Here is a 23,019-nt window from a genome sequence, read left to right on the forward strand (position 1 = left end):
TCATCTTCTGCCTGCACCACACCGTGATAGAACTACGGACCTCCAAAATGGATGATGGAGCTCAGTTTATTTCGGTGGCTCAGGAGAGCACTGATTTTTTGAGTTTCACAATGAACTTCTGTCGTCTTAAATTTACCAGCCTGCTCGACGATGAGACCCTGAGGACCTTGTTCCTGATTGGGGCCACTTTCAACCGTCCCATTGATCTCCCCGACACCACGGGACTGAACTGGAGGGAAATTGTCCTCCGGTGTCTGAAAAGTGTCGGGCTTCGATCAGGAACACAGCCAGAGCCAGGGAATCCTCACGCCTCACCGTCTGTGCCCTCAGCCAAGATGGCCGCCGCCTCGCCGCCTGAGCCCTCAGCTAAGAAGGCCATCGCCTCACCGTCTGAGCCCTCAGCCAAGATGGCCGCCGCCTCGCCACCTGAACCCTCAGCCAAGATGGCCGCCACCTCGCTGCCTGAACCCTCAGCCAAGAAGGCCACCGCCTCACCATCTGAGCCCTCAGCCAAGATGGCCGCGGCCACGCCCAGTCCAGAGTCTCGTCCCGCCGAGACCGCCCTTCCTGGATCTCGTCTTCCAGAGGCCAGTCCTGCCGAGCCTGAGAATCTTCACATCATGTCTACCGAGCCTGAGAATCTTCACGTCATGCCTGACCAGCCTGATCTTCACGTCGAGCCTGCCGAGTCAGAGACTGTTCACGTCGTGCCCGCCGAGCCAGAGACGCTTCACGTCAGTCCGGTTGAGTCTGAATCTTCTGTTCCCGAGCCTGAATCTGAATTCCCACCCAGCCTCCCTCTCCCACCTCCTCCCATCTGCCTCCTCTCAACCCTTCTTCCACCACTGCCAGTCAGCCCCTCTGCTCCTCTAACAACCTTCGGGGAGGTGGAGTCGCCGTGGGTCTGCCTGTCATCCACTCCATTAGGGTCGGTGGATCCCCGGTCTCCGCCTCCGACCTCCTCGACCCGGACTCCATTGCGGCCTATCGGACCATTGGCTCCGCCGTGGCTCCTGTCTACCTCATCTCCGCTGTGGCCCATCAGTCCACAAGCTCCCCCGGGTTCCCTCGTCCCCCCAGTTCCACCTTGGTCATTCCTTGCCCTGCCCTCGCCTCGGGACTACCCTCCTCTGGCTTTGCCTCGTCCATTCGTCCCTCTGGCTCCGTTGAGCTCCTCTCTCCCTCCAGCTCCACCTTGGTCCTCGGTCCCTCTGGCTCCACCGTGGCCTTCTGGATCCCCGCCTGCGCTTCAGTCGCCAGAGCCATCTGCGTTGCCAAGTCCCTCCAGATCCTCTGCATTGCCCTGTCTCATCGGCTCTCCGGCTCCACCCTGGTCTCCTCTCCCATCAGCTCCCTTATCTTTTAGACATTTTCTGTATGATTTGGACCTTTAGGCAGCTGCTTTTGGATCCATGTCACACCTAAACACAACAATTATAATGAATTAATTTAGTATTTTAAAAACAAATGCATTACTTAATTTAAAATATAGTGACTTTTGATTGGTAAATGTATATTAATTCATTTAAGATAACGTATTCAACATAAATTCTTTAAAGAACAGTATGTTTAATGTATCTGCCGTCATCACCACCACAACCTGTCATTACCAGCACAAGCTGTAATGTGCTGGTAATGACTGTGCTGGTAATGACATTTTTGTCAAAAAACTAGCCTTACAAGCAAAGATGATGACTAAACAAGTGTAGCTAGCTTTCTACATGTAATGTACACCATTTTAACTATTAAAGTGATAAAAATAATCTAAAAATGTTTAAAATTACAGAAATACAACACATATGGTAATGACGCATAATAAGTGTACATGCCCAACACAAAAAATAAAGAGTAGATTTACTTACTTTTCTGAACATCAAGGCATCAGTCTTGCAGCTTGAAATCCATATGCTCCACTATGATATTAGGTTACCATGGCTACCAAATAAACTTTTGATGAAAAAAAAGTAGGAAAGTGCCTTTATGCAGAGCGTGTTGGTAATGACGGCTAAACCATGGGACAGGTAGAAATTAAGCAACATAAAGTACAAAATGCATATATATGCTTAATCTGTGCATGTAGTTTATTAGTTCAGGTAACATTTAATTCATATACTTTTTTTTTAAATTAATTTGTGATAAATAATGTTTGAGATATGGCATGACATGAGAAAACTCTGGTGGCGGACAACACCAGAACACAGATAATGTACCACAAAACACCAATAAAATGTGTTAAAATAATTAGTAAGAGCAGCCATTAAAAAGTCTAGGCTTGTTTTTGTTTATACTAATTAGTGGTGCTAAAATATATTAGATTTAATTAGTTTTTAATAGAATTACACCCTGTGGACAGAAATAGGCCCGAATTCTGGGAAATACCCAAACACGTTTTTTTCTGCTGTAAAATTTGGCATTTTAACATGGGGGAGATACAGATTTGACTCACTTTTGACACCAGCCTCAAGCGGCCAGTCAACGAATTGCAGTTTAACTCACTTCCGTGTTGGTTTCAAGAGAGAGACGGGGAGGTTGCCGCTTGGTTCAGCCTTTGAATTGGGACATCCTTCGTCGCCCCGCTGTGACGCAATCGCACTTCAAATGGGCCGCCCTCCGGATTGACGCACACACACACACACACACACACACGAGTCAGCGTCGAGTCTTCTGAAGTGAGGAAAGCAGTTTACGGTATTTCTCATATTTACACAACTTTCAAACACACTTACAGTTTGATTAAGCGACAGGCTCATTTCTGTATTGTTTTCATCGATCACAGCGATACTTGTGCGTCTTTGCTGGCGTCTTCCTACTGAAATAAACATTTAGTGCAGCAGCAGCGAGCATGAGGAGAATATGTTGAGTTCATTCAGACCTGAGCGATTTTGCGTTCGTTTGTGTGATTGTCTCGATGTTTGGAGTGAGAACTGTTACTGAATGTCAAGTCAAAAGTTAATGGGGTGAATTGGACTCGATATCAAGTGTTGCTGCTGCCGTTTTATTTCTACTCTTAACATCTTTGGAATAAATTTGGTATTTCTTTACTTTGCATTGTTAAAATGAAGGTGAAGATACCACTAAATACTTTACATTGAGCCTATAGGGAGCCACGTGAGACAATTTAAACCTATACATGAAAAAATAATATATAGGCTATATACAGTACAAGTCAAAAGTTTGGAAACATTACTATTTTTAATGTTTTTGAAAGAAGTCTCTTATGCTCATCAAGCCTGCAGTTAAAAACAAAACAAAACAAAAAACACAGTAATATTATGAAATATTATTACAATTTAAAATAATGGTTTTCTTTTTTAATATACTTTAAAATGTAATTTATTTTTATGATGCAAAGCTGAATTTTCATCAGCAAGTACTCCAGTCTTTGGTGTCTTATGATCCTTCAGAAATCATTCTAATATGCTGATTTATGATCAATGTTGAAAACAGTTGTGCTGCTTAATTTTTTTTTATAACTTGAGATACTTTTTTCAGGATTATTTGATGAATAAAAAAGTTAAAAAGAACTGTATTTATTTAGAATAGAAATCTTTTGTAACAATATACACTACCGTTCAAAAGTTTGGGAACAGTATTGCGTTCAATTGATAAAAGGTAATGGTAACGATTTATATTGTTAGAAATGTTTTTATTTTGAATAAATGCTGTTTTTATGAATAAATGATGTTAACGTTTTACTCATCAATGAATCCTGAAAAAAGTATTCCAAAAAAATATACTAAACAGCACAACTTTTTCCATCATTGATAATAACTGAGTATCAAATCATCATATTAGTAATTATTTCTGAAGGATCATAAGACACCAAAGACTGGAGTACTTGCTGATGAAAATTCAGCTTTGCATCACAAAAATAAATTACATTTTAAAATATATTTAAAAAGAGAACCATTATTTTAAATAGTAATAATTAGTAATTAGTTTGACATAACGTTATTGTTTTGTGGTCCTCTTTATTTTAATAAAGGTTTTATGATCATTGTCAGTTTCTGCATTTTATGGTTTAGTAGGGTAGTTATTTACCTGAGTGTCAACAGTGTTTCTTTTTGCATTATTGATGTTTTATACGTGTAATATTGTGAGAAATAACATTATTGTCTTTTAAGTATAGTTAAATATAGTTTTATAGTCATGTATCCTGACTCAAATAATGTGTTTCTAACAGCAAACACTCAGAATAAAGTGAGATGATCTGCTGATGATCCTGAATGGCTTGTTGAATGAGTGTTGATAGTCTGAGGCTCATCAATATTAACAGATCTGCTGAAAACACTCTTTATTTCATGATAATAGTTCCTGTTTTCACCTCATTTATTATGCTGATGTCTTCAGATCTCCTGTAAATTGACACTTAAAGCTCATTTCATTGGTGTCAACAGACTGAGGGTAATTGTTGGAGACAAATCTGTAGGTAATTTGTTGGAGATCAAATTCTTACCATTGTTTATACATGGACGATTTTACACTATTTATATTCTGTTGTCTATGAGCATAAAAACAAACTCAGTAACTGATATATTTTTGAATTTGACAGATCAGCTCCTCCCACTGTAATTCAACATCAGTTAAGCTCCTCCCACTGCAATTCATCATCACTTAAGCTCCTCACACTGTAATTCATCATCAGTGAAGCTCCTCCCACTGCAATTCCCCAATAAATGCTGGAATATTCCCATCAGCTACAAGTGAAGACGAGCATCAGAGCATCAGGAAGAGCTGAAATCTGCAAAGACTGAGTTTATTAAAGAGGACAGTGAGAACATGAGTGATCCAGAACCCTGCAGAATGAAACACACCGAAGATCCTGAAGAACAAAGAGGTTGGTGTTTATTCTTCATTCATTCATGATGCTGAAGAACATTCATGTTAGAAACAATCAAGTACTTCATTACTTTTAGATAAACAGTTCAACTATGAAATGGTACAAGCGGTTTCATTTTTGGTTTTCAAAAATGGTCATTAAAGCAAAGTGTGAGAAATTTTCATATTGATTGTCAACATCAGGTCAAACTAAATAGTATGATCTTTTATTTTACATTTAAAACTGGTTCATAATTTCTGCATCCATGTTACCAAAATTTTGATCTCTCTCTCTCTCTCTCTCTCTCTCTCTCATATATATATATATATATCCCTCTGATGGTCCTCGGTCATTTCTGACCGAATAATTTTCTGTTTTGAATTTCTAAAAATCACAGCTTCATCGGAAGGTTATGATACTTGGTGACTTTTCTGGGATTAGGTATGTGAATACAAAAAAAAATTGAGGTCATGATCCGAGCATGCTAAGTGGTCGTAAAAAAAATAGTCACACTCGTGGTCTTCGGTCAAAAATGGCCGACCCATAGGAAATGAATGGGAAATTTACAAAAACACAAAAATTCTCTGAATTTTTGTCTGTATAATCTACAAATCGGACACGATTCTAAAAAAAAGTACACCGTAATAAAGGGGTGACACTCTACAACATCAAGAGTGCAAAAAATTCCCACCCACCCACCCACACACACATACAAACACACGTTTATACACATACACACCAATAAATTCAGATTACAAAAATCTGTTTTGAATTTTTTAAAATCACAGCTTCATCAGAATGTTACGAAACTTGGTGACTTTTCTGGCATTAGGTATGTGAACACACAAAAAAATGTAGTTCATGATCCGAGCATGCTAAGTGGTCGTAAAAAAATTAGTCATGATTTTGGTCTTCGGTCAAAATTACCCCCATAGGAAATGAATGGGAAATTGACAAAAACACAAAAATTCTCTACAAATCAGCCACGATGCAGAAAAAAAGTGCTCAGCTATGAAGGGGTGAAGCTCTAAAACATCAAGAGTGAAAAATATAACATAATTAATAATTATAATTAATATATGTATATATAATTAATATAATAATTATTAAAATTATTAAAATAATAATTAATAAAATGTTATAAACCTTGGCAAAAAGTATTATTTGAGAATTTCTACAAAAATACATTAAATCCACATCTTAAAAGTAAGTAATTTGGTCCAAAAACAACTAGAATTCACAAACATCTCCATTTAGAGCTATACAGGCATCTAGTGGTAAACCCATGCAATAACATGTTTTATTTAATTTTATGTTTAATAAATTGATAAAAAAAAAAATATTTTATTTTTTTCTGAAAGCCTAGTCTCTATTTTACCCGAAAATACTGCATAGAATAAAAAAAAAAAAAAATACATAAAAAAAATCATTATTTCCAATGGCAAAAAATGGACTATAAATATTGCATAAATATTAAAAAGTTCAATCAAATTGTCTCAAAATTCTAAATTAAAAAGAATAAATATTATAGAACAAAAATAAATTGCATTGGTTTTTACTGGGATGGAGGAAGTTTCATTTTTAGGTGTCCGGTCATTTATGACCGGGAAGGCCCCCACTGTGACTGCTAAACGAAGACCATCAGAGGGTTAAATATGTATATGTGTATGTATGTGTGTGTGTATATGAAGAGTTCAGATGCAAAAGCCTCTAAGTGCCATCTGAAATTTTCTTCTATTAATGGGTAATTTGCATTGCCATTTAAGTGAAATCACTTAACTTAAATATACAAGCTTGATAAAAATGATAATTCTAGAAGAAAATTTCATATATATATATTAGGGCTGCACGTTTTCAAGTTTTTCATTAACCGTTAACCGAGGCCCTTAGCGGTTAATACTCGGTTAACCATAGTGTGCGCGCCGCAACCCCGAGATAGGCGTAATTTGCGGGTGGGACATGTCCCCACCACTATTTTCTAAGGTCGATATTGTCCCCACCACTTTTGAAACATCTCGCGGCACGAATACCAATACAAATAAACAAAACATCTCCAGTTAACTAGCAGAGCATTCATTTCGTTCGTTTTTTTTAGGCGATCTAGCACTGAAATGTTTTGTTTTTTAAATCAAGTGATCAAAGTGCTCGTTGCCGCTGCGATCGAGAAGGGTCTTGTAAAACGTGCTGAGGTATTATTAATTCGTGGCCACGAAACAATTTACCTGAATATTCACCAATTCACCCAAAAAAAAAAAAAAGGAATAAAAAGCTGTACGAGAATAGTCGGCCTTCACTGAAGAGCTATCTTCACAGGTAAGAAAAACAGTTTAATAATTATTATTAATTCGTGGCCACGAAATAATTCACCTGAATATTCACCAATTCACAAAAAATAGGTCTTTAGCATTCACTAATTAATAGTATCAAACTGTTTTTGGCCACGTTGTAATTCGTTAAATCAAAATGAGGGAGGGAATTAGTTCAACGTGTCCACGATTTATTAAAACGAGGGAACAAATAAGTCGTCGTAACAACTAATTATTTAGATCAGTGGACAGGGCGCATAAGAACAAACAGTGAGAGAGCCCCGGCCGCGCACGCGCGCACTCTCACCGCCTTCAAACAACACGAGCGCTGTATTGCTCTCCCTCCCTCGCGCATATCAACACAATAGTAAAAGGTCGGAAGACCGATTGTGTTTTATAGATTAGTAGTTTGTTCATATAAAGTGTTTGATTAGCAAGTACATGTTTAGGAAATGCATAATACAAATTGTATGGGTGATGAAACTGCGCATGCGCGGGGTAAAACTGCTGGGGTAAAGCTGTGGCTCTGCAGACAGATATTATTGTGCTGCGATCAGTGACGCGGATACTATGTTTGTTTCTGGCTCGCGCACAGCCTTCACTCTCGGACGCCCGCTTCATATTAGAAAACTGGTCTAGCGGTCTCTGGTGGTGCAAAAATGTATTACAACTAAATTCAATGCACGCCATTGACGCCACTTAACCGAGCAAAATGTTTCACTCGGTTACGCAATTTTTAACGGTTAATCGGTTAACCATGGACACCCCTAATATATATATATATATACACTCACCTAAAGGATTATTAGGAACACCATACTAATACTGTGTTTGACCCCCTTTCGCCTTCAGAACTGCCTTAATTCTACGTGGCATTGATTCAACAAGGTGCTGAAAGCATTCTTTAGAAATGTTGGCCCATATTGATAGGATAGCATCTTGCAGTTGATGGAGATTTGTGGGATGCACATCCAGGGCACGAAGCTCCCGTTCCACCACATCCCAAAGATGCTCTATTGGGTTGATATCTGGTGACTGTGGGGGCCATTTTAGTACAGTGAACTCATTGTCATGTTCAAGAAACCAATTTGAAATGATTCGAGCTTTGTGACATGGTGCATTATCCTGCTGGAAGTAGCCATCAGAGGATGGGTACATGGTGGTCATAAAGGGATGGACATGGTCAGAAACAATGCTCAGGTAGGCCGTGGCATTTAAACGATGCCCAATTGGCACTAAGGGGCCTAAAGTGTGCCAAGAAAACATCCCCCACACCATTACACCACCACCACCAGCCTGCACAGTGGTAACAAGGCATGATGGATCCATGTTCTCATTCTGTTTACGCCAAATTCTGACTCTACCATCTGAATGTCTCAACAGAAATCGAGACTCATCAGACCAGGCAACATTTTTCCAGTCTTCAACTGTCCAATTTTGGTGAGCTTGTGCAAATTGTAGCCTCTTTTTCCTATTTGTAGTGGAGATGAGTGGTACCCGGTGGGGTCTTCTGCTGTTGTAGCCCATCCGCCTCAAGGTTGTGTGTGTTGTGGCTTCACAAATGCTTTAATGCATACCTCGGTTTTAACGAGTGGTTATTTCGGTCAAAGTTGCTCTTCTATCAGCTTGAATCAGTCGGCCCATTCTCCTCTGACCTCTAGCAACAACAAGGCATTTTCGCCCACAGGACTGCCGCATACTGGATGTTTTTCCGTTTTCACAGCATTCTTTGTAAACCCTAGAAATGGTTGTGCGTGAAAATCCCAGTAACTGAGCAGACTGTGAAATACTCAGACCGGCCCGTCTGGCACCAACAACCATGCCACGCTCAAAATTGCTTAAATCACCTTTCTTTCCCATTCTGACATTCAGTTTGGAGTTCAGGAGATTGTCTTGACCAGGACCCCTAAATGCATTGAAGCAACTGCCATGTGATTGGTTGATTAGATAAGTGCATTAATGAGAAATTGAACAGGTGTTCCTAATAATCCTTTAGGCGAGTGTGTATGTGTGTGTATATATATATATATATATATATATATATATATATATATATATATATATATATATATATATATAAAAACAGTAAACTGTATGAACTTTCAAAAATGTCAAACAAGGTTGTAAGCAATTTAACTTGAGCAAAATTTGTACAATGGAAAACAACTACAATGGATTGACCACCTCCTATGGTGTGTAAGGTATTTTGCAGCTCGTCCTGTCCAAGCATATAGTGAAGTTTCTCTGAGTAAAGAATAAATAATTCAGTGCTGCAAATTGTGGAAAAAATATCCCCCTTGTCGTGGTACTTGGGACAGACAAGAAAGGGTTTTCATCTTCTGTCTATCTGATTCAAATCACAGTCTGCTAATTCATTGGTAATCATTTAATTGTTGGTTTTATTTATATTGTTGTCCATTTATCGAACTTCCATGCATCTTATATAGTAATTATATATTACTATGCACCGATTTACTAATGCAGAGACACACTCGGGTCTCTCTCACGCACTGTCGCTCGCGGACTCTCGGTCTCTCTCGTGCACTGTCGCTCGCGGACTCTCGGACACACTCTGTCTCTCTCGCGCAGTGACGCTTGAAAATATATAATTGTTCTTATTTGACATGCAAAATCTCAGGAAGGAAACGAGGTGGGAGGACATTTCTTTTTTTTTGTGAGCTGCATCCAGATCAGATTTTGTGGTGATTTCGTAAAGTAATCAAAAGTTACAGCATTTGGAACAAAGGAAGCCTTTTTTGTTTAGACCTTGACACCCCTAATGGGCATTTTTAAAACTGTTCCTCTGTGAGGAATATCTCGTGATCAACGCAATAGATTATATTTTAATCGTGAGAATCTGCTGTAAATAATGATGTGGCGTTTTCTACGAGCTGTGTGTTTCATGAAGGTATGAGCGAAAATACCACTTAGACTTTTATGTCCTTTCACTTTATATTTCTCTCTTTTAATTATTTTGATATGCTTAAAATTAAAACATTTTCTTTCATTTCAGACCTGATGGAAGTGAAGGAGGAGAGTGAAGAACTGAGTGAAGTGGAGGAGGAGAGTGAAGAACTGAGTGAAGTGAAGGAGGAGAGTGAAGAACTGAGTGAAGTGAAGGAGGAGAGTGAAGAACTGAGTGAAGTGAAGGAGGAGAGTGAAGAACTGAGTGAAGTGAAGGAGGAGAGTGAAGAACTGAGCGAAGTGAAGGAGAAACATCATGTCCAACCTGGAGGAAAACCTTTGAGTCGCTCAAAGACTAAAAATAATTTTTTTAAGAAAAGAAGAGCCAAGAAATCTACAACCTGCACTCAGTGTGGAAAGAGTTTCTCAAACACACGTAATCTTGACCGTCACATGAGAGTTCACACTGGAGAGAAGCCATTCTCATGTGATCAGTGCGGGAAGAGTTTCCCAAGGAAAGATAGTCTAGAGATTCACATGAGGATCCACACTGGAGAGAAGCCGCTCCCCTGCACTCAGAGTGGGAAGAGTTTCATAGACAAACGTAATCTTAAACAACACATGAGAGTTCACTCTGGAGAGAAGCCGTTCACTTGTGATCAGTGCGGGATGAGTTTCACACAAAAACCAAATCTTAGTCGACATATGATGATCCACACTGGAGAGAAACCTCACACATGTGATCAATGTGGGAAGAGTTTCGCACAATCAGGACACCTTAAGGTTCACATGAGGATCCACAATGGAGAGAAAACGTTCACATGTGATCAATGTGGAAAAAAATTTCTTAGGGCATCAAACCTGAAGGCACACCTGAGAGTTCATATGAAGAAGAAGTCTCACTCATGTTCTGAATGTGGAAAGAGTTTTTCATGGCTTTACAGTTTACAAGTACATCAAAGAATTCATACTGGTGTAGGAGTTCATATGTGCTTTGAGTGTGAGAAGACTTTTACTTCAGCACAATGTTTAAAACTACACCAGATGATTCACACTGGAGAAAAACCTTACAAGTGTTCACACTGTGACAAGAGATTCTGTCAGTCATCATATCTGAAAATGCATGAGAGGATCCACACTGGAGAAAACCCTTACAAGTGTTCACACTGTGACAAGAGATTCAGTATATCATTAAATCTGAAAACACATGAGAGGATCCACACTGGAGAAAAACCTTACAAGTGTTCACACTGTGACAAGAGATTCAATCAGTCATCATATCTAAAAGTACATGAGAGGATCCACACTGGAGAAAAACCTTACAAGTGTTCACACTGTGACAAGAGATTCATTCGCTCAGCAGAACTGAAAACACATGAGAGAATCCACACTGGAGAAAAACCTTACAAGTGTTCACACTGTGACAAGAGATTCATTCGCTCAGCAGAACTGAAAACACATGAGAGGATCCACACTGGAGAAAAACCTTACAAGTGTTCACACTGTGACAAGAAATTCAATCGCTCAGCAAATCTGAAAACACATGAGAGGATCCACAGCAGAGAGAAACCGCACACGTGTGATCAGTGTGGAAAGAGTTTCACTATTATAAGTCAACTGAAGCTACACATGAAGATCCATGCAGAGGAGAAACCACATCACCGCAGTCTGAGATCACGGTAAGTAGGCCTAGTTCATCTTTATGTGTTGAGAAACTCAGTCTCTTCTGTGTAAGTTAGTTTCTTATCAGCTAGGATGAGCGTCATGACATTTTGTTGGTTGATCTAATTTAGGGCTGTGTGATATTAAAACAAAAGTGCGATATACAATACTTTGTTAAATCATGCGATATTCAATATGCTATAGGATATTGCTTTAAGTGTGTAAAATTAATTAAAATTATATTTAAATATTTAAAAGCTGAAAATGGTATGACAAATATACACTATATTGCCAAAAGTATTGGGACACCCCTCCAAATAATTGAATTCAGGTGTTTTAATCACGTCCATGGCCACAGTTGTGTAAAATCAAGCACTAGGCATGCAGACGCTTCTACAAAACATCTGTGAAAGAACGGGTCGCTCTCAGGAGCTCAGTGAATTCAAGCGTGGGACTGTGACAGGTTTCCACCTGTGCAATAAGTCCATTCATGACATTTCCTCACTACTAAATATTCCACGGTCAACTGTTAGTGGTATTATAACAAAGTGGAAGCAATTGGGAACAATAGCAACTCAGCCATGAAGTGGTAGGCCATGAAAAAGTCAATAGCTACAGAGCTCCAAACTTCGCGTGGCCTTCAGATTTGCTCAAGAACAGTGCGTAGAGCTTCATGGAATGGGTTTCCATAGCCAAGCTCTGCATCCAAGCCTTACATCACCAAGCGCAATGAAAAATGTGGGATGCCACTGGACTCTAGAGCAGTGGAGATGTGTTCTCTGGAGTGACGAATCACGCATCTCTGACTGGATATCCGATGGACAAGTCTGGGTTTGGCAGTTCCCACACTGTAAAACCTGATGAGTTAGTTCAACTCAAAATGTTTGAGGAAACCGATTGCCTTAAATCATTTAAGTTTATTAACTCAAACAATTTAAGCATAAAAAAATATTTGATTTGTGTCCAAGTAACTCAATAACTTATTATGAAGATAACTTAGGTAAATAAAGTTAATAGTACTAAGTCCATTCAATTAAAGCTGTAGTCTACGATGTTGAAAATCGGTCGAGAAAGCTGGGAAGTTTTAAAAAACTCATCCCGCCCCTCCACACACACACCCCTCCCCTCTGTGCTACCTGATCCCTCCCACCGGGAAACGACCTGAACAACGTCACTCAGTCAAGCTGTGATCACTGGTAGTAAACACGCAAGATTAGCATAAGAAATATAATTACTTTGACCCGTGATAGGCGATGCTAAACGGCTAACATTCCAATGCCGACCGGCAGCATGAGCATGTTGTCAGACTAATAGAAAGATATTTATGTAACACCTCACACCATAAAAGTATAAATAAATGCTTAACGTTACCTGCTCAACAAAAAGTCAGCCATGTCAGCGTCGGTTTTCAGTCCCAAATCTCCCTGAAGCTTCCTCCAACGGTCAATGGTGGACCCTATATTGATTCTACTTTGAGTCTGGCGTTCTTCACATTTTTTTTTATCTCTGCTCTTTCCTCTACAGACTTTCTCTTTCTTCCAACCTTGACTGTAGGGACATGCAGGGGCCGCTTGCTGCTGTCGGTTTGTTTTTTCTCCATTGCTGAGCTGATGCTACTTTGCTAGCTACCATAGACTGTCAGCTGCTTGCCCACGAAATTTCATGTCGCAGGAGGGGGGCGGGGTGGGGTGCGGTGGGGTGGAGACGCGAGCGCCAGGTGGTTTCAAGTGGAGCGGGGGATTGGATGAGAGCAGTTGACCAATGTAAGCTGTCCGGCCGGACAGCTTACATTGGTCAACTTCTCTGCAGCTGTACACCCAATAGAGTGAATGGATTTTTTTCATTCTTTTTTCTCTTCATATTGTTAGGATTTTACTGTAGAACCATAACCAGCATCTAAACGAGGTTATTAATAATGAACAATCTTTGAAATCGTAGACCATAGCTTTAATATAACTCAAAATCTATGAAGTACACTGTAAACCTGAATAAGTTGGCAGAACAATCAATTGCCTCAAAAGTTCTTAAACTCAAAGTACATTAATGCATACACTTAATTTATAACTTTCATTGAATCTCAATGTGAACACTTTTATTAGTATAAACTTAGCTTTTAAAAGCTAATCTGCTAACATATATTTTACAGGTATTTCCTGAATAATCACGATCATATACCTTCATTGTAAAAAAATCGTTAAAAAAGGGTCAAATGACTGGCAGCTGCCAAACAAAAACCATAAAATTAAAGTAAAATATGCTCATTTAAATAAAGTGTAAAAAACTTTAAAATAAATTTGATGTCACCATGATTGAGATCAGTGTCTGCTTAAAGCCTCTGTTATACTTTCCGCGACCGCGAGGGCGCGAGGGTCTGCGAGGGTCCGTGTGACGTAAAAATCGTCATCGGGGGTGCGCGCGGAGGCTTCTTGCGGACAGCCGCGTGCCTCCCATTTTTTGTGACTGCGCGGTCAAAAGGGCGCGCGTTCATTTGGTTAAAACCGCGAAAGAGATGGAAATAACATGGACGCCGGATTTGAAAAAAAAAAACGGAAAACGCATACTAGAAATAGAACCTATTTTTCACGCAAGCGTGTTGGTTGGAAGCGTTTCCAGGCAAAATAGAATAGGAAAAGATGTTTATATGTCATTTTGACACGAATACATATTAATAAATGTCATTTTGATGTTTGAAAGTGTCTAGGTTTTGACATGCAAACTATAAATATAAAAAATATGATTGATTATACTGTCCCGACCGATCTACTGCGCATGCGTTGAACGCGTTCACCAAGCGGACCTCAGCAGAAAGTATAAATACAAGTAGTCCGCGTCCGAGCTGTGCACAGCTGTCGTGTACGCGTCCAAACTGGAGTATAACAGAGGCTTTAGTTGGGCTCATGACCCTTGAGATTTTACTTTAGTTTTCTCTGGCTGCTTTAACTGTGTATTTGATACACATTTGTTATAGCAATAAATGCCAGAGAAAACATCAGATGATCTTGGTCAGTTAATGATGATGTTATAATCATCATATGATGATCTGGTTCACTGCTTTGTCAGTCAAGCATGAATATATTAGGTTAGATTATGTAGATGGATTTTAGCTTTATACAAAGTCTATAATGCTATAATTTATCACATGACCCTTGAAATATTGTGGCATCAGTATTATAATGATCTGAAATTTTTATAAATATATAATAGTCCAGTCCAGGATGAGCAGAGAATCACTGATGATATGCTGCATGTTGCTTTATTTAACAGACAGTAACTGTGTAGTTGCTGATGCAGTGATGTATAGTCACAGCAAATCATGAGTGTAGTTAACTGCATGTTTTTCAGTAAAAAAATTCAGAAAGTAAATGTGAAATAACTGTGTTTCTGTTAAAAAAGATTAATGAAGATTTCTGTAAAAGTATTTTGCACTTATTTAAATTAGGATATTTTACATTCATTTTACGTTTTTTGTATGGCAGCCATTGCTGACAGTCATTGACCCTTTTTTTAAGATTTAATTTTTTACAGTGTAAAGCCAACATTAACAGAAATTCTTCTAAATTAGCACGACAAAACATTAATCACTACTAAATCTCACATTTAACATTAATCTTACACACACACACACACACACACACAAAAAACATTATATTACACTTAATTTTAGCATTTACTCTCCCTTTCGAGTGCCATCGGCAAAGCATGCTGGGAAATAGACATCCCAGCCGTTTCAGTTAACCCTCTGAGGTCTGAGCTGTTTTCTGGGCCCTGGAGGTGTTCTGACATGCTCTGACATTTGTGGTTATTTCTGTTACTTGTGACATTTTCATGGCTAAAGTCTAATTACACTGTATTCAGCACAAACTCTGCTACAATAATATATCAGCAGCATGTATGTAAAAGTTTGTAGTTTTGAGATAATGACATTTGTGCGTGGTTTGTGAAAATACAAAAAAAATTCTCACTGAAATAAGGCCATGAAACCCATACTGATTATTTCTTCACAAGACTTTTGAAAATTGTATCACGTAGCCTAGAATATTTGCTCTAAAACTATGTGAAAATCACCCCGACTGCTCATTCAGATAAGACAATATATTGATTTAAAAATTTTACGACGTGTTTTGTGTGAAAAAGCTTTATGCGGAGCTCATTAATATGTAAGCTTTTCACACCTGAGAAAGACAAAGACCCTCCCCTAACGGCCCTATTAGGAGCTATCAGGCCCTATCATTCTGAGCAACCTTGCACAATACTGTAAATGAGGAGATTTTAAAAAGAATGGCTTTTAAATTGTTTGGATTTATTTACAACACAACATTATCCAAAGATACACAAATGCCAAAAAGCACTTATTGAAAACAATGATCCAAAGACAGAGACCTTTGTGCCATTCCTAAAAACATTGTACATACCTTTCATTTCCAAGGTGTTTGATTTTCACTTTACCATGTTCATGTACAGAGACTCATGTGAATGTTGAAGTCCTCAGTGGCATCTGGGCCCTGAAAAAAAAAGTGAACATACTGATATCAAGAGAAAGGCCTGCACGATTTTGGGAATACATTTTAGATTTTTCTGGTTAAAATTGCTTTTTAAAATTCACAGAATACACACACACACACACACACACACACACACACACACACACACACACACACACACACACACACACACACACACACAAATGTTTCCAACAATATAATATAATGAACACCAGGTTTGTTGTGCCTTGTAGGCATAAGCTATGCGCAGTGCTGGATAAAATAATAATAACAATAACCAATAGCAGTATAAATCTTCCAAAAGATTTCAGTAACAACTAAGCTAGAGAAAAATATATTGATTATCATGTTACTTCAAATGTTTCCATTCGTTATGATGATATGAATTGAGATAATAGTAAAAACATGAAGCCGTTTGCTTTTCAAAAGCGATCGCGATCCAAAATATGATACATTCAAACGCGATCATGATCCAAAATATGATACATTCAAACGCGATCGCGCTTCAAAATATGATACATTCAAATGCGATCGCGCTCAAATATAAAACATTATGGTTACCATATATATATCTACGTTTGAGCAGATATCCACAAACACAGTAACAGTAAACACGGGTCTAAATATTATAATATTCACCATATATCTAGCAACAGTTCAACTGCAACGTGACATTTATGCAACAACAGCAAACTAATAAGTAAGAATTTCTTACCTTACACCTTTCTTGTCTTCAAATCGCGTTCTTCTTCTGCTGATGTAAATCCAATGTAAGCTCAGGCGCGTCTAAAAGCAGAGACTTGTGAAGTGTTTTGGTGTTTTGTGTTTGAGGTAACGAGGGCGTTCGCGTTCCATGTGGAGATTTGCATGTGAATCTCTTTTGCGCGAGTGGGCGTGGTAAATTAAAAAATAATTAGGAAGCGTTTGAGATACTGGACATCTTGTTGGTTTTATACAAATTACTTAAACAGAGAATATTTGTTTTCAGTTTGAATCCGATCATTTAAAAGTACACACTTAAATGTTTATAAAGGTATATGGCTCATAAATGTGTGACAAGTATTCGCTGAGTTTTGTTTCAGTTTATAGACGTGCTCAAGAAAAAAAAGTTTGCCGCGACGGAGAGGCAGAACGCACACCCTGTTTATTTTCTTTATTTTACAAAAGCACAATGTTTTGATTTGATTGTAAGTGGACACATACAAAAGTAGAAATATCACAGATTCTTTTTTTATATTTCTTTTTTCTGTATGACCATACATTATGGAGTAATTTAAGTTTATAGTGCTACAATGTGGAGAAAATCCAGCAAAACGCGCCGGCGCGTTTGCCGACCTCAGGGTTAAACTTAAGTTTGTCTAAATTAAAATAAATAATTTCCTAAAACTCAAAACAATGAAACAGTTCAGTTTACTTAAAATATATCAGTTCTGTGAACTTGAAAGAAAAAGAAAGTGCTAAATACTCAAACAAGTTAATTGGACTGAACTAATTAGTTGAATTTAAGTTTGTCCTACTCAAACCAATTAATGATTTTGAGTGTTAGGTTTTACAGTGCAGTAGAATGGTACTTGCCTGACTGCATTGTGCCAAGTGTAAAGTTTGGTGGAGGGGGGATTATGGTGTGGGGTTGTTTTTCAGGGGTTGGGCTTGGCCCCTTAGTTCCAGTGAAAGGAACTCTTAAAGGGATACTTCAGGATTTAGCATTAAGCTTTGTATTAGTAGAAAACCTGTAGTATTTTCGAATTGCCATGCTTTCCACCCTCATATCCCCCTGAGACAAGAGATTTATGTATTTTTTGTCTGGAACATTTCGTCATTTTGCGTCATCGGAGGATTTTCTGGCCAGAGTCTAAAGACTACAGCCAGTAGGAGGAGCTGTTCCGCATGTTTTCAACCCGCCCATAGAGGGATCTCACTCACAGAATGTACACAGTGTCAGACGTCTTTCTTTGGAAGCTAAGCTAGCAGGCTCTTGTTCTGTGAAGAAAGCTGAATAGTAGGAGAAAGCTGAGTAAGTAGGGATTACCATCCTCCTTTTCCCGGACTTGTCCGGCGGGCGAGATCGTTCAGAATGTCCGGGATTCAGCTTTTGCTTTCTGCAGTCGCCATTCATTGATTACATGCACACCTTTTGTTTCAATCTAACTGAATTCATTCCGATTGGTGAATCTGAATGTAGTGTTTACATGAACGCTCGGTTGATGTGCGTTTTACCATTGCTAAGAAAATTCCCGCTCCTCCGTGAGAGATGCGAGACCCTTATATATTGTCTATGGCGAGACCCGGCGCGTCTCAGTAATGACGCCACCGGCCTCGCGCCGTTCTCCCGCGGCCGTCAGCCTCGTCCTGCTCGCCACAGTAAACATAATGAATGAATGGCGACTGTAGAACGCAAAAGCCGAATCCCGGACATCTCTAAATCCCTGGCAAACTCATCACGGAGACTAGCCTTGTTGTTTTAACTGCGCACTCTTACCGGTAGGCGTGGCCTCCTAAGGCAGCGAAGCAAGTGCATTCTGGGAGTTGTTGTCTTTCATCCACATAAGCCAAAAATACATTTTCTGGCTTTTCTCAGTCTAGAAAGCTCCAAATTCAAAAATTTCTTCACATTTCTTCTACTTAAATGACCTATTTTAAATACACATTCATCTTCCCAGAGGTGAAGTATCCCTTTAATGCTTCATCATATAAAGATATTACGGACAATGTCATGCCCCCAGCTTTGTGGGAACAGTTTGGGGATGTTCCTGTTCCAACATGACTGCGCACCAGTGCACAAAGCAAGGTCTATAAAGACATACATGAGTGAGTTTGGTGTGGAGGAACTGGACTGGCTTGCAGAGAGTCCTGACCTCAACCTGATAAAACACCTTTGGGATGAATTAGAGTGGAGACTGCGAGCCAGGCCTTCTCGTCCAACATCAGTGCCTTACCTCACTAATGCGCTTCCAGAAGAATGGTCAAAAATTCCCATAAACACACTCCTAAATCTTGTGGAAAGCCTTCCCAGAAGAGTTGAAGCTGTTATAGCTGCAAAAGACGGGCCAACTCCATATTAAACCCTATGGATTAAGAATGGGATATCCTTAAAATTCATGTGCATGTAAAGGCAGACGTCCTGAAACTTTTGCTAATATAGTATAAATGCTTCACATTCTTTTTGGAAAAGAAAGCCTCACTACAACTTCTGAAAGTGACCAGCAGTGTTTTAGCATTACGTAAAAAATAAAGTCACAAATCTGACAACGTAATATTAACATGAATGTAAAAAATAAACTATTTAAATGCCAACAACTCCTCTTTGGTCAACTTGGTAATATATAGTTATATTAACCTAAAACTTAACATCAAGATTTTGTGAACAAAAACACCTGAAACTAGGGGTTGACAATTAGTTATAAAAAAACAAACAAAAAAAACAATTTGCATTCAAGTTTAAAACTGCACCAGGCAATTCACACTGGAGAAAAACCTTACAAATGTTCACACTGCGACAAGAGATTCGGTCTGTCAGCAAATCTGGATTATGTGATCTAATCCGATATTTTATTTATTTATTTGTTTGTTTGTTTGTTTGTTTGTTTGTTTGTTTATCATGTGATTAGCCTGAGTACCAGAAAGCATCTGGAAGGAGAGGACGGAGAGAACGCCAGTGATCCAGAACCTGCAGAGTGAAACATCATGATACTGAAGAACAAAGAGGTTGGTGTTTATTCTTTATTCTTCATTCACTCATCATGCTGAAGAACATGCTGATGCTCACTAGATTTACATTGCTTCAGGCTGAGAATAAAAACATAACAAATTAAAGCACAAAAAAAAAAGTTTATTGATAATTTTTTTTTTGCCGAAGAACATGCTGATGCTCACTAGATTGTTTTTCTAGAACTAGAACTGAGTTATTACTAGCTAGTTACCATGATTCTTACAGTAGTTACTAATGAAAAGCCAATCCTAAAGTGTAGAATCTTCTAATCATACACAAGATATTCACACACACACATACAGTATATAGATGAGCTAGCTAATTATTGCTATATGACAGCATAGGCTAATTACTGACAGCTTTCTCAAATCTTAAGTCTGCTATGCTATTAAATATTGATAATGTAAATAACCTTGTGTATTCGTTTACAATAGCAGTTCAAATGTTAATGTAGTGCTAGTCATTTGTCCTGCATTAGTTATTGATTAGTTTTGCATGAATTATGAAACTTGTTCAGTAGTTCTCTGGGAAGCATTAAAAAATAGTAGTTATTGATTAGTTAATAGTGAACTACCACTTTCATCTGTGTGCTATTACTTAATAATTCGTTAATAAGAGTTTCTTGTCAGTTAATAGTAGTTACTAGATTGTTAATATTGTGTTGCTCATTTGTTCCTGTGTAGATCTTCATTAACGAATGAACATTATTCTAAAGTGTTACCTGATTATGTTGATGTTTATAGGTGTTTTGTCGTTCTGAACAGAATTTGATCATCTACCGTTGGAGGCTACCTTTTCCATCATTCAGTTTCACCGTCGAGTCTTCTGAGGCGTTTCAATGAGGAGGAACTTGAACTTTGAGATTTTATTTTCAGAATGGATCCACAAATGAGCTGTGTTCACAAATGGGGTGTTCAAATGAGCCGTTTTATTGGTTGGCGCCGAGCCAATGAAATGGGACTTCTAGTGTACGTGATGATGTAATGAAACCTGCGTCCTCTAAAACGTTATGAATGTAGCTAGCCGGATCCAGATCAGATGGTGGACCTGCGCCTAGACACGACCACAACGCATCATTTAGCCAAATACCATACCTCTTTTTTTTTAGCGAGTCAGCTTCTTTCTTCTCATATTAAATCAAGTCCAATAAAAGGTATCACTATCACTGATAGAGAAATAAAGAAAACCTGTTTAGTCAATGACACTAAACTCTTCATTCAAAACCAAAACCAGATTTCTGTGGCAGATTTTCTGTGTATATGTTCATATACATTTTGCTAAATGTGAGCTTATGGCCATCAAGGAATGTTCTGAAGCTTCTTCCCACGTAGCAAAGTTTATCTGTTGTTGTTGTATTTATTATCCTTGAACTGATTATGAAATTGGCATGATACATTTACCTGACATAATAAATTGTTACATTTGATTTTACTCTGACTTGCTCTGACATTGTTTTCCCAAGTAGATCAATCGGATTTGATTCCTATTTTGTCCCAGTGCAGGGCCAGTTGTGGGTTATTAATTGATCGAGGACACATTCGGGACAATCCTGATTTGGATCAGATGATCACTGGATTGATCTGGATCACACTCCTCCCACCAACATTCAACCCTCATGTGTTTTGCCGTGATCATGCTGTGCCATTATTGCCACACACGGCCTGGCTCCGGCTGACAGGAGACATGCCATTGCCCACAGGAGGCCAGCAGTGCCAGATCGAGGACACATTCGGGACAAGACTGCTTGCTATGTGGAGTATTATGGTATTCCCCTGAAAAAATGAGGTTCAGTATTTGGGAATAGTCATTACTAAAGATCAGCACAAAAGGTGTTTACTAAATTTCATCCCAATTGTTGAAAAGCCGAAAAGGAAATTAAATCAATGGCTTTTGGGAGATCTTTCTTTAAGGGACAGAGATCTAATTACAAACGCTGAGGATATTTCTAGACTGACTTATACAGCAATGGCTTTGCATCTGAATAGAAACATTTGTAAAGAGATTGATAAAGTGCTATTTGACATTATATGGAAACCAAAATACAGTACATAATGAAATCATGAATATGAAAATTGTGAATTTTAAATAAAACATTTTAAGTAAATTGGCTTTGTCAGATTGTTAGAAACTTCATTTGGAACTTTATCCCTTCCCATATGCTTTCTAAAGTTGGTAATATACATTTTCTTCTTGTTTGTAATTGACAAAATATCAGTGCAATTATCTGAATTTCATCGCCAGGCATTTTTATCATGGTCCTTAATTTTCAAGCTTAACTTTTTACCGCATAAGTATATAAATCAACAAGGGTATGTTATAAATGCAAAACAAATAAAAAATAAAATGTTTTTGAAATATTGTTTTGACAGCGGCATCATATTGGTAGATCAGTTATTTAATTTAAATGTTTTTTTTCTTTGCACTCACAGTGAGTTTTTGCCACATTATAAGATTCCTGTTACAGTGGAATATACAAAATGTTTTGAGGGCGAACCAAACACAAATGAATCTTCCAGGTGATTCGTTCAAACATAATTCCACACAGAACTCAACACTCCAGACCCCAAATCAAAGTCTAATCTAGGGCCCTAAATAGAGTGGGCTCCAGCCAGTCTACGCTAACCAACGAAAAAACCCCAGCTAAGAACTTTATGGCCATGCAAGCTTCAAAGAGTCAAGTCAAGTCAAGTTTATTTGTATAGCGCTTTTCACAATACAGATTGTATCAAAGCAGCTTCACAGTATTAAATTAAAATAATACAACAAAGTTTGTTTCAAGAGGAATTTATTGATTGATAAAATTAAATTAAATATCCCCAAAATATCCCCAACTGAGCAAGCCAAAGGCAACAAAAGAGTCCAACTAAAGGCTCATCTTTGTTCTGTGTTGTTTTGGAAACATCTATTATTTGGACTTTTGGAGAACTACAGATAAGCACAGTTTATATAATACATTGTATATAACATGTTTTACATCATTTAAGACAGTAATTGAGCTTTATATTGATCAATCCGATTTTCTATGAAGAAAAAAAAGCAGTTCAAACTTTGAAAATGTGTCAATGTCTTGTGTCAATGTCTTGTTATAATGTAGTTCTACATTAATCCCCCTAGTGT

General features: G+C 38.3%; 1 protein-coding gene across 7 annotated transcripts; it reads left to right on the plus strand.

The window, feature by feature from the left end:
- Positions 1-2,547: 2,547 nt before the first annotated feature.
- On the plus strand, positions 2,548-22,006 carry LOC309499407 (uncharacterized protein). Of its 7 annotated transcripts, none has more exons than XM_082170635.1 (6): positions 2,629-2,688; positions 4,351-4,429; positions 4,553-4,837; positions 10,139-11,708; positions 19,802-19,898; positions 20,667-22,006. In XM_082170635.1, exons 3-5 carry the CDS (start codon positions 4,780-4,782, stop codon positions 19,869-19,871), a joined length of 1,698 nt encoding a protein of 565 aa, XP_082026761.1. In that variant the 5' UTR covers positions 2,629-2,688; positions 4,351-4,429; positions 4,553-4,779; the 3' UTR covers positions 19,872-19,898; positions 20,667-22,006. The 7 variants fall into 7 exon arrangements, with proteins under 7 accessions (XP_082026763.1, XP_082026761.1, XP_082026764.1 ...); XM_082170638.1 differs by having other exon boundaries at positions 2,642-2,688; positions 4,398-4,429; XM_082170637.1 differs by lacking the exon at positions 4,351-4,429 and having other exon boundaries at positions 2,548-2,688.
- Positions 22,007-23,019: the final 1,013 nt, after the last annotated feature.

This window comes from Leuciscus leuciscus, assembly GCF_965113295.1.
Source record: "Leuciscus leuciscus genome assembly, chromosome: 1".
Lineage (NCBI taxonomy): Eukaryota > Metazoa > Chordata > Actinopteri > Cypriniformes > Leuciscidae > Leuciscus > Leuciscus leuciscus.